Genomic DNA, 13,090 nt, shown 5'->3' on the forward strand with positions numbered 1-13,090 from the left:
CCCCATTCCCCCGCGGTGCCTGGTGCGCCATGATCTGGCAGATATGTCGCCCTGCTCAGCCAGAGTTTTCAATGGCATGCCCGGTCAGCAGGTCCTCGAATGACAGGCGCTGCCATTACACACGGGCCTCAGCGGCTGCCTCCTGTTCTTCTGGGACAGACTCCACTGCTGCAGCTTCCTCCTCCTCGAGCAGCTCCAGCTCATACAGCCGCAGTGCATCCCCCAGGCTGAGGTGACGAGCAGGAAGGCCACCGTTGCTAGTTGAATTCCAATATCCATTGTCTTCAGGGACTGAAAAGCCGACATGTTAGCATGGTGCATGTCCCCATGCTCAACCAGGTCCAACGGGCTACATGGTGGCCCCGGTTGGTACTGTGGACTCTGCCCCTGCCTATGTCCCCCTCCCTTCCCTATCTCCGCAACCCTGGCCCCATCAGTGCCCGACAATGTGGGGGCCTCTGGCCCGGGCACCCATCCCTGCTGCCAAGTGTACTGTCGGTTGGCGCTGCCCACGCCAGCAGTATGCTCTGCGGCCCCTATCAGGCACCCCCCTGTAGGGCTACTGTGGGCATTGCCCTTGGGTGGGCCATGTGATGCCCTGCCACTGGATGGCATCCGGTTGGGTTAGTGGGGGGGGTTGTAGATGGGCACACCCATACAGCCGGTGTCACTGCAGAACCAGGGGCCAAGGTGGGTGGTTAGTGGGGTGCGCAGCAAGATGGCTGCTTTTCAGGCTGTGGCAATGGCGGTCCATGCATGGACACCGCCCCAGTCCTGTGGGGGGGTCGCCCCAGCCCCCCAGCCTGTTTCCCCATTCTCCACCCCCCACCAGGCCTGGCAGAGGCCTCCCCAGCCAGCCCTGCCAGTGTCAGGACCGGCAGCCCACGGTCTTCCTCTCTGTGTCCTACCTCCTCTCTCTTCCTCACCAGCCATCGGGAATTTGCCCAATGGAGGCAGAGTATCATGGAGGCCCTGGAGAATACCGGGCCAGGCCCGCCAACGGTGTTTACTGTACGTGTGAGTGGAACGTATTGATGCTGCCAATGAAGCACCAGAGAATTGCAATTTGGTGTGAAACCAGCACCCGCCACGATTTTGGTGTCAAAACCGATTCTCCACCCAATCATGCTTTGCGTTCCAGCGTCAGCCGACGGAGAATCCCACCCAAGATGTATGAGGGTTATTATCTGGTGGTCACATCCACCGCAAGTACTGCATTATTCTCCTTGCTTCTTTCCTGTATTCCTTTATCGCCAGGCTTCTCACTTTAAATGGATGTGAAAATTCCCTGGACTTGGAATATCAGAGGAAAGTCCACCTTTGTAGAGGGGCATTGTGTTGTGTTCTGTGATGTAACCATTGTAATGATGTACACAGAACATATAGTTAAATAATTATAAAGATGATTTATTAATAAACATGTGGAAAAGATAACTAAGGAACTACTGTACAGGCGATTGCTACTGAATGAATTCTCCTGGAGCAACTCTAAGTGAAGGGTGCACATGGCACAGTGATAAGCACTGCTGCCTACGAAGCTGAGGAACCAGGTTTGAATCCCGGCCCTGGCTCACTCTCCGTGTGCAGTTTGCACATTCAACACTTGAGCGTTGGTTTCTCCCCCACAGCCCAAAGATCTGCAGGTTATGTGGATTGGCCATGCTAAATTGCCCCTTAATTGGGAAAAAAATAAATAATTGGGTACTCTAAATTAAAAAAAAACCCTCTTAAGTGCGACTGTCTACTTATACATCTTACTACCAACTGGCAGGTGTGTAGAGTCACGTGATGGTTCTCTGTCGCCAACAGCTGGTTGGAGGTTGCATTGCTAACTATATGCAGAGCTGTGCACCGGCATTTCACCGCACACTGCAAAAGAAAGCTGCTCCGAACAATTACATAAATTGCCAAAAATCACGATTTAATGCTTCTCTGGCCTAAAAACTAGATGCATTCCTCAGATTTGCCTAAATTCTTTGGATCTTACTCACCCGTAGTCCTTTGGGAGCATATTGATTTACTAAAATTAGGAATGGGGAGTTAACAAACATGCCTTAACAGGATGGCAATTTGGTGCAATTAATTTTCATCTGAATTTGGAGGCCTCAAATATCATTTCAGTAACAGAGAAAGTGTGGGAAATGGTGATAAATTCAGCTTTGTTTTGCTTTATCCTTTGGGAAATGGGAGCCCCTGGAGTTGAGCTGGTTTATGGACATTTACATTGTTTTCTGCTAATTTATCCATGGTTATCTTGGCTTCCGTCAACTGATTGCACAAAGTGATTATATCATGGCTGAGATTTCTCTTTTCCTCTTCTTGCAGTTGTGCCTGTGTGTACATAATGAATAAAATCAAATGTTGCGAAACATGAATTATCTAATCTTTTTGAACTTCATATATGCATCATATATATAATTTACAAGGAGTACTTCATAATATTAGATTAAACAACAAAATATCAGTGCTTCATAAAATAATGATTTGTTTCCACTGTGATTAAATATTACGCCTTGTCAAGAGATTCTTTTTCAAATGAATTTCTTTAAAATTTATCCAGATTATGTTCTATTTAGAGTCATTGAAAATAGGAGCAGGAGGAGGCCATATGGACCTTTGAACCAGTTCTGCCATTCATTATGATACTGAATGATCATCCAACTCACTAACTTGTTCCCACTTTCCGTCATATCCGTTGATTCCCTTCGCCCCAAGAGCTATATCTAACCTCTTCTTGAAAACATACAAAGCAGAATTCTCGGTTCCTGAGACCACCCTTTCAACACCTATTGCTGCCTTTTTGTACTATTCCCTTCCATTCCCATGTCTCAGGATGACAAGTGAATTTATATACCTGTTATGTACCAAAAAAGGCAATCGCATAGCTATCTGAGCTTTAAATCTTTGGAACATTATGTTACTTTTCACCTGTTACATGTAAAATTTCCAGCTCTTTAGCCTAACTCCAGTCATAGCCACTTAAGTGACTTCTTCATCCAACCAGAACTTTTGAAATGCATTCTTTTCCTTTTACCATTTTCTTTTCCAGCTCCCATATCACCACTTTAATCCCTTCTTTCAGTGACTGTTCCTTTTTCTTTGGCTTCTGTTCTTCAGCTTCTCAATTCACCAGATCACCAGCCGTTTCTACCACCTACAAAAATCCACTACTCAGGACATCACCTTCTTTATGTGTGTCTCTGCAGTCAAGGGCAATGATTCCCTCTGTAATACCTGTGATCATTATTTCCATAACACTGACTTCCAACCGGCCCTTCGCTGGTACTTTACAATTGCAACAGATACAAAATTTACTGATTCACATCTTTCCACACCATTGCCCATGGCACCAAATGTTCTTTCCATGTGATTTAGCAATTCATTTGTAATCCTTCCAATGCAGCCTAATGTTCACAGTACAGTCGTTTTTACAATGTAGAAATCACTGCTTGTAGCTATCTGGGATGGCCACTGACAAAGGAAACATGGAAACTTGTAAAAACTCAAGGGAAATAAGGCCAATACAGGATTCAGGCAAACTCAGAGCCTAAATGTATATTTGCTAACAGAAAACCAGACAGTATTGAAACCCCTAGCCGATTTGCATTCTAATGACCGATTTCCCCAGGACAAAGGACTGGTACTCAGGTATCAGATGCAATTCCAGACACATCGGCGCCACTCCCTTCACCCAGGAAGCCCAAACAGCCAAGGTCAATGACCGCTCAGGACACGCCCAGCCATCAAGGCACCCGCCCTTTATTGGCTCAAATCGAAGGCAGTAATCGAAGCCTGCCAAAGTTAAGGACCGCCCAAAAGAGTGCGAAACCCCAAAGGATAAAGAGAGACACTGCCATGTGTTAGATCTCTTTTGGCCCTGACACACCGGCACTCTTCGGCCCGGCCTATACCTGAAGCCAACTGCAGCACCACGACCAGAAGCAAGTTCAAGATCAACGATCGCTACCAGACGGATGAGCCCAGCAGAACCGAAGTTACTTCTCCAGACCCAGCCACGCAAGATCCGAACAAAGGCCTTGTTCCTCTGCCAAAGCCGGGTGCCTGAAAGAAAGTTAGTACAGGTTGTTGTAGTGTTAGGTGTAATTTAGCTTGTAGTGTTTTTATGTTGCATGTGTGAGTTAATCTTGTCAATAAACCATTATTGAACTTGAACGAACTGACTGGTTGTTGGGTCTTTCATCAATATCTGGTTGAACCTTGTGGTGGGATCATCTGATACCTGGCCACTCTGAAAAGCAATATCACTCAATATTAAAAGGGGCAACCTTATTGGCGACTCCAGCGCAAATTGGCAACATGCTGAACATCTATGTTCTGCCTACAGTTATGATACTAACTGGAATGCTTGTCCAAATTCCCTTCCGATTCTCACTCTCAGCTTTCCCTCAATGGCGTCTGCCATTATCTCAACCAAATGCAAGAACAGCTTCCACAGTGACATCACAAATATCTTCCATCCGTTCTGAAACGCTCAGTTCTAACTCATGATTTTAGCAACTTAATATCTATTACAGGGGTCCTTGTGGGGGGTCCCTCTATTACAGGAACCGTGGGGGGTTCCCCCTATTACAGGAGTCCCTGTGGGGGGTCCGCTTATTAAAGGAACCATGGTGGGGGTCCCCTTATTACAGGGTTCCCAGAGGGGGGGTGGGGAGGGGGACTGGTAGAGGAGGCATGGACAGGAAGTGCATTGTGGGGGTGGGGGTGACCCTTGGATGGCTCGGATTGTTTCTACCAGTGTGGCCCTGGTGTGGACCGAGGGGCTTTGCAGTTTTGCTTTGACCTGTTAAATAAACCTTTCTGTTTGGACTATGCCTGTGAGGGGGAGGGTTGTTGACTGTGAAGGGTGAGAGTGCCTGCGATACTGCCTTGATGGCGGGAGGGGTGGGGGTTGAGGGGGTGTTTGGGGTAATGCCCTGATACTTTCATGGTTGAGAGGGTGGTGCAGTTGGGAGAGAGGGGAGAGTGCCTCCAATACATCGATGGTGGAGGGTGGAGAGGGCAGTGTGGGAGAATGCCCCTGATACCTCGGGCTTGGGGGGGTGTAGTGATCTGTATATCTGCTGGTATCGTTGCTAACTTTTGGTTGGCTCTTAATTTGGCTCTGTTTAATCACGTTTGCTCAAGAGTCGGCAGGTATCTTTCGACACCGCCACAAGGTTCAGAACCGAATACTGATCAATGACTCGATACACCAGTTAGTAAGTTCAAAAGCAATGTTCATTTATTTACACGCAGTCAAATCTACTCATGCATAAACTGTACAAACTAAACTACCACTATTACTAAAGCCTATACTTAGCTTTGGGTGCCCACTCAGTCAGAGGAACAATGGCCGTTGCTCGGTTCTGAGTCTGCTGGGTTGAGCTGTTTACAGGGTAGCAACTAGGAGCATCTATCTTGTAGCGTGCGTTGACTTGAGACTTACTTGGTCTGGTGCAGCTGCTAGGCAGGTCTCTCTCTTCGGTGAGAGCCAAAGCCAAAGGAGGGCGTTCTCCCTTGGGGGAATACCTTTTATACTAAAAAAGGGCTTTGTGCGCTTTTGGGCGGGCCTTGAACTTGGCCTCAACTAATTGGGCCTTTCCCAATCATTTGTATCAATTTTCCTTCAATAGAGGGGTGGTTCCCCGATCGCTGGGCGTGTCCTGGTGACTGTCAGTCTGCTTTGTCTTAGCTTCTTCTGGCGCCGCAGAGCCTGCCTTAACATTGTGTATCTAAATGTTTCCCTTTTGTCCCTGGAGATGGCTCATTAGTATGTAGATTGTTTGGTAGTTTCTGTCCTGTCTGAGAGTTTAAGGGTCTAATCAACAGACAGAGCTTGCACCTGCTTGTTTCTTAGCGTTGTCCAATTTTCCCTGCATTCTTTGCGGGTGTCCATTTTGTAATCGGGATGTGGCCATCCCAGATGGCTACACACCCTCCTTGTGATCCTCAACACGAAGCGTGAAGGATCACATTATTATGGCGTCTTCATCCTCTGACCACCGGGGCACCCATACATAAGCTCTACACTGTCCTATCCTATGCAACACAATTTTACCTGAACCATTTTAAATACATTCAGTATCTTAAAATTCTACGGGGCGCTATGACATTAATACATGCATTACAGAAAAATAAAAAAAACTGGAACCTCTAACTATTCTCAATAAGCTATCCTCATTCAAACAATCCAAAAATATAAACAATCCAAAAATGCATCTTAAACTGTACAAAATAGCAGCACACATATTTCTCTGGCCTGGCAGTCAGACGCAGAGGTTTACATCTCTTTATTCCATAGAGTACATTAAACAGAATGGATGCTCTTTAATCCGTCCCAATGGGTTCGGGGGTCTGGTGAAATCCGAAAATGGGGGACCTAAATCTGTATACCAGGGTGCGAGAGCGATATGCTCTCTTTCGCCATTTCCTAACTCTAAACGTTTGCACGATACTGCAAAGTATCGCCAGCACTAAGAGTGCTTCGACTACATATGAGAGTGAGTACTAGGTGATAAACTTATCACACCAGGTCGGGGTATTGCTAGCAGTTGCTGGGCTAGTTATCTCGGGGTTCCATGTATTGCAAGGGTGAGAATCATTTACGGTTTGTGTGGTAGGGGTCAGTGGGGTAGCGTCCGTGCGAAACTGAAGGGATCCCGCTAAGATCCATGTGAACACGAAGGCTGTCTTCATCTTTGTCGGACTTCTTCTTTGTCTTCCTCTGGGGTTCCTGGGTTTCTGGAGTTCTGTGAACACAAGCATAATTTCTGTTATTATCTTGCTTAAGGTCTCGTATGTCTGTCTGCCTGTCCGTTATTGCCAATTTCCCTTTATAATTGGTCACCATCTGTGACTCCCTCGTTTTTTTTTTAAACCGAATCTTGGGACAAGACATCTAAGAAAAATACTGCCGTACTGCGAGCCGTCTCGCAGCCTGTGTGATTTACCATCCCAGTGTTTGAGGATGTAAATAGCATAGGGAAGCTACCTCAGGGTTGCCAAAACCAAACAAAAGAATTTTGAACGTAACGAGCCAAAATGGGGTGCGCATGGGCCACGGCGGGTAAGAAATGGGTGGAATCCCCGGGTAGGACGGTGATCAATGCTGTATGTGCTCTACCCGAGCGTAGCTGACCAGAGGGGGGGTCCTCAGGCAGGACGGGGACCAATGCCGTTTCTCCACTGCCTGAGCAACCGGCAAGAATGGGTAAGAATGTGGTCGTTGTGGGGGCTGCCTCTCGAATTAGGAGAGAAACTATGAGTCGTGTTCTGTCGACAAACTAGTTCCTCTGAACTAATGTCTGGGGACAAACTTGTACCTTTAACAAGGTTCTGGTGACAAACTAGTTCCTCTGAACTATTGTCTGGGACAAACTTGTTCCATTAACAGCCGGGGGGCGTTAAAGGAGTGGTGACGTGGGGCCGTGAAAAACTTTCCGAGTTTACACACAACACTTAACAAAACATTAACGAACAAACATTCAACAAACATGGTGCAGGTTCCATCAGAAAGGACACCGTATCTCTCCATCGGTTCCTTTTTTCTCCATCATCTGGACACCTCACTGCTCAATAGCGAACAGGGTCGCAACGGGATTCGTTTGGTGGGAGTCAGACTCTAAGTCATCATCTTCTGCCAGCTGCCAAACTCTTGTCTGTAGTAACCGTGCTAAAGCTGCTTGGGGCGAATTGGGGTCCATCCCATCATTCCGGATGAGCCTGAATGAATTGTCTCGGTGCCAGAATCGTGTGTCGAGGTTGGAGCTACTATGCTTCAATCTGTAATCGTCGGGCAGTGGGTCTGGGTCAGGGGCTTTGATATAGGTGATCTCAAATGGGTCGGTAGAATCATGCTCGGATTCGCTGGGAGTCGGGCCTGGTGCAGGGGTGTAGTCATAACGTGGTGTGCTGTGGCTATCGTCGTCATGATCGCTATCACTGTCGCTGCTGGTTGAGGGAAGGGAGAGGCGGAGCCATGCCTCTGGGGGCGGAGTTGAAGTCGTGTCTGAGGGCGGGCTGGAGTGGTTGGGGGAGGGTAGGAATACGTCATCTGTGGGCGGGGCGTGCTCGTCTGCTGCTGCGAGCAGGATGTGGTGTGTGTGGTTATTCTGCTAGCCATAAACCTTGAGCTGGTTTCTATGAAACCATGCAGACTTACCATTGGGATAGGTTATTTTGTATACCGAAGGGCTGACTTTGTCCGAAATGGTGTACGGTCCGGAAAATTTTGGGGAAAGGAATGAACTGGGGTTGTAAAGGGAAAGCATAACTTGTTGCCCTATTGTAAACTCAGTGGCGTGTACTGTTTTGTCGAAACAGGCCTTGCTCTGTTTCTTCCTGGTTCCAAGTCTCACTGCTGCGGCGAGTTGGGCTGCCTTCATGTTCTGTAGTAGTTGTTTAACCGCATTTTCATGCGCGAGGGCTGTATCTGCGGGGCTGGCCACATCTAGTCCGAATAAATACTCAGTGCTTATCATGGGGCGTCCGGTCATGAGGGTGTGGGGGGTGTATCCTGTGGATGTAGATACCGTGTTTCTTAAAAACATTAAGGCAAATGGGAGAACTGAAATCCAGGTGCTATTATTCTGCTGTACCATTTTCCTGAGGGTGGCTTTCAATGTCCTATTCATTCGTTCTACAATACCACTTGACTGGGGGTGGTATGCGATATGGAACTTTTGTCAAATGCTGAAAATTGTGAGGACGTTTTTCATTACACATCCGGTGAAATGGGAGCCTTGGCCGGACTCTATACTGCGTGGGAGGCCCCATCTTGTAAAGATGTGGTGAGTTAGTATTTTAGCCGTTGTCTTGGCCGTATCGCGATGGAAATGCTTCCACCCATTTTGTGAAGGTGCCCATGACCACCAACACATACTTGTAACCATTTCTGCACGGGGGTAGGATTCCTATATAATCTATCTGGAGATTTGTCCAGGGTCCATTAACAGGGCGGGTATTGCTAAGTTGAGTCTTTTTAGCATATCTGTCCGGATTGTTCTGGGCACAGATTAAGCAATTCTCTACGTAGTGTGTGACATCGATTAAATCAAACCACAAGCAAAGCGGTCTGAGGTGGGCTAGAGTGGGTTCAATTCCTTGGTGTCCATGATTGTCATGGAACTGACAAATGACCTGGTTCCTGTCCTGGCTGGGAACTATATAAATGCCATCCTTTAAAATCACACCGTCGTGTGTGGTGATTCCATTTTTAAACTTGTCGTACGGGGCTGGGAAGGTTCCCTTTAAAACTTCCCTGAGTTTCTCGTCCTCTTTCTGGGCCTTCGCTAAATCCTGAATATTGGTCTGTGAGACCTGAACTGCGTGTACTGGGGTGCTTTCGGGGGGTTCCAAAAATAACCATGCCTGGAGCCTGCCTTCGCTGGGGCGTCTGCTTTAATGTTACCGGGGGGGGGAAGAACGGCGATGACTGCGAACCTTAATTATGCCGTATTTCCTATCCTTCGCGGTCTCTAAGATATGGCGGAGTAATGGGGTTGAGGGTAGGGGTTTACTGTCCGCGGAAACAAATCCTCTTGTTTCCAGAGTGGTAGGAACTCTGTCAAACTATTACAGACATACAAGCTGTCCGAATAGATGCCTGCTGGGGTCGGGAACGAGTCTGGGTGGTCTACAATATATGCAATTGCTGCCAGCTCTGCTGCCTGCGAGCCTAAGTGTCCTGGCAACTTCAAGGAAATTTCATCTAGGGCGCGTCCCTGCACGTCCTCTACATATATACCGCAACCGGTAATTCTCTCTCCGTTTAACACTGTGGATGAGCCATCCACATGTATCTTCAGGGGTGCGCAGGTGTCTGTGGGCTGGGGTCTCTGGGGTGTACTACCTGTTTTCCTGGGGGGTGTTTTGGGAACAAATGGGCCTGTGTTCCGTTTAGTGGTGATGTTCTCACATCCATGAGGGGTGCCTGCATACTGCAAATTATCGGCAAGGAAGGTGTGGGTTATGGTTCTCTTTACCGTGATGTCCCGTCCCTGTAAAAGAAGGGTCAAACGGGCTGCGCGATTTGGCTGACTGTGCCATCTTTAAGTCAGCCGTCTAACAAGAGTTGTGTTGGTGTGTGTTCTGTGAGGATGGTGATGGGGTTGAGTCCTGTAATGTATGCAAAGTATTGTACTGCCTAAAAAACTGCGAGCAGGTGCCTTTCACAGGCAGAAAATCCTTGCTCTATGGGGTCTAACATGCGTGAGGCATATATTAGGGGCGTAATTGGTCGTGGCTTTCCTGGAGGAGCACGGCCGAAAGGGTTCAGTCGGTGCTTGTTACTTCGATAGCGTACGGTGAAAGTGGATCTGGGACCTGTAGTGCGGGGTCTGTGCTGAGTGCTCTTTTTAAAGCATCCACGGCATCTGTATGCTGTGGAAGCCATTCCCAAGGTGCCTGCTTCTTGAGAAGTTCGGAAAGGGGCGCTGCTTTAGTGGCGAAACCGTCACTATGGTTTCGGCAGTAACCAACCAGTCCTAAAAATGACCGGAGGGCTGAGACATTGTGGGGAAGGGGCAATTTGACGATCGAGTCAATTCTCTTGTGCTCGATCTCGCGTTTACCATGAGTGATCACTGTTCCCAAGTAAATCACTTTCTCTTTCAAAATCTGGGCATTCTTGGGGTTGACTTTACAACCAATTTCTTTTAGGATTCCTAGGGGTTCGGCGAGAAGCAAAATGTGCTCTCCCTTTGTGTCTGTCTGTAGTAACAAGTCGTCTACATACAGGACCAGACAATCGGGACGGGAAAATTTTGCTAAACCATTTGCCAGCTGTCGGTGGAAAATGGAGGGGGAGTTGTGGAAGCCTTGTGGCAGGCATGTCCACTGTCATAATATACACCAGTATATCATGGTGCAGACACACACTGATGGACACACAGTGGGACCAATCAACATACACAACACCGCAGCCAATCACCAGTAAGAGCACACGCACTATAAAGACAGGGGGCATCAGAGTTCCCGCTCATTCGAGTAGCAGCTAGCTAGGAGCACAGAGCTCACAGCCTGCAACACAGACATTCACCATGTGCTGAGTGCATCAATTGGTTCGGACAAGGCAAGGGTCTTTAGTTAAAGCTGGTATCGTATCTACCCACAGTTCAAGTATGTTTAAATAATTAACCTTTTAATAAAATAGTGTTGCACTACTTCAAGTGTTGGTGACCTGTATGTGATCCAGAACACCCAACACATCACCACGTGTATTGTTGCCCTTGGAATGTAAAGGCGAATTTGTACTGGCACGCTTTAGCCAATGGAATGGACCAGAAGCCATTACTAATGTCCAAAACCGAATTTGTTTTTGTCTGGAGTCCCTGTTTGAGCATGGTTTCGGGACTCGTGGCTACGGTGGGGGCTGCTGCTGGGGTTACTTTGTTCAGTTCCCGGTAATCAATGGTCAGTTGCCATGATCCATCCGGTTTCCTGACGAAAAACCCCAGAAAAGGAAAGCGCCTCAGCCCCCAACCGAACAGGCAGAACACACCCCCCATGAATCCTGTAACCACACACCGCAGGGCCGCAGGAGAAGGAGAAGCAGACTTCCTTTGTACAACCCCATTAACCGTGACCCAATTACGGGACGCATGTGGAAAAATTACACCGTTCCTTCCCACTTCAGACCCCCACCAATTTTTCGCGAAAGTCAAACAGCCTGGACGAAAAGGAGCAAGTGAAGCTCACAGTTCTGAGCCTCGACCCTTCAGTCGTAGCAGCCCGTCCCGACCCACAGAATATAGGAGGAGGCACACTCCAAGAGATGCACACAGCGATACTTGAAGCGATCAGCTTTAACAGAGGAGACCCCGTAGAAGGCCTAAATTAGTGTAGGCAAAAGAAGACAGAGCACACCACAGCGTTTGCTGAACGTTTGTGGATTCACTTTACCGCAGTTTTTGGAGAGTTAGCCCGCGCCCATTTGTCCCCAGATAATATGGCCAAATGGACCCGAATTCTAGTCTCCCATGCCACAGGAGCAGGACGAAAAGCTTGCGCAGATTATGACCCCTCAGATGAGGCCCACAATGAAAAATGGCTTTTGAAGGGATTCTCACTCCCCGACTCCGATGCAAGCTTCAATGGGTGCTAGTCAGGTCAAACTATGTTTTCAAGTTATCCCCCGGTATAACCCATACCTTCACCGAAGGTTTCATCTACTTACCACTTAGTAGCATCGATCCTGGGTCCCGCATTGCTAAGTAAGTAAAGTAGACTTTGGAATAACCACTATTTCAAGTTAAACTAAGTTATTTTATTATTATATTTTTTCTTTTAAAAGCTGCAAATACTTTCTTTTCAGAAAGGAATAAGATCTTGCTTCTGGATCCTTCGGGTTGGTTAAAGGGACCTTCAGGCCCAACTTAACAATCAATCTTCTTTAAAGTCTGGTCTTCTTTAGATGTATTCGCTGGTTCGCTTGGTTGCTGTGTCCTATCTTTCCCATGTACCGAGCTGTGAGAGCTGACTCTGCTGGCGGTCTCTGAGCTGACTCTGGCTCCTCTTTAAATTCTAGTCTTCCTTAGCTGTATTAGCTATTTTAGCTCGGCTGCTATGCCCTGCCTCTTTCCCATGGCTGAGCTAACTGTAATCTGACTCTGCTTCTCCCCTCTCTCTCTCTCTGAGTTCTGCTTATGGTCCTGGTTCTGCCTGCTATCCCCTTTCTTCGGGTTTATATATATTTCTAACAGTTATTACGTTTTTATGTTTTATGACGTTATTGTAAAGTAACATTTTTCACTTTGATTGTAAAAAGTATCTTTGATCTAAACTTTCTAATACAACTAATATTCATTTTGACATGACTTCATCTCATTGATCTGATTGCATTGTTTCCTTTGTGATGTTCAAAATGCTTTGACTTCAAGAGGTGTTACTTTTAATTCCTGTTATTTCTATCATTTTATTTTCCAATTGTGTCCTCAGCTCAATTTTGACTTTGATTTTGGCTTTGAATTATGTTTCTCGTAGACTGATAGTCTCCAGTTTTCTTTAATTTACCTGGTATTAGCAAATTTTCACACCTAGAATTCTCACCAAATTCAACTGAACCTCATCCATTCTTTTCCAGATGCTT

At 47.1% G+C, this 13,090-nt stretch overlaps 1 protein-coding gene across 1 annotated transcript in view; it reads right to left on the minus strand.

The window, feature by feature from the left end:
- Positions 1-2,169: 2,169 nt before the first annotated feature.
- Positions 2,170-13,090, minus strand: part of LOC140407469 (brain-enriched guanylate kinase-associated protein-like) — a 62,883-nt gene continuing 51,962 nt past the window's right edge. The window contains exon 5 of the mRNA XM_072494932.1: positions 2,170-2,331. Within this exon, the coding sequence (XP_072351033.1) occupies positions 2,170-2,331 (162 nt within the window). The remainder of the gene's footprint in view (positions 2,332-13,090) is intronic.

Source organism: Scyliorhinus torazame, chromosome 2 (genome assembly GCF_047496885.1).
Source record: "Scyliorhinus torazame isolate Kashiwa2021f chromosome 2, sScyTor2.1, whole genome shotgun sequence".
Classification (NCBI taxonomy): Eukaryota; Metazoa; Chordata; class Chondrichthyes; order Carcharhiniformes; family Scyliorhinidae; genus Scyliorhinus; species Scyliorhinus torazame.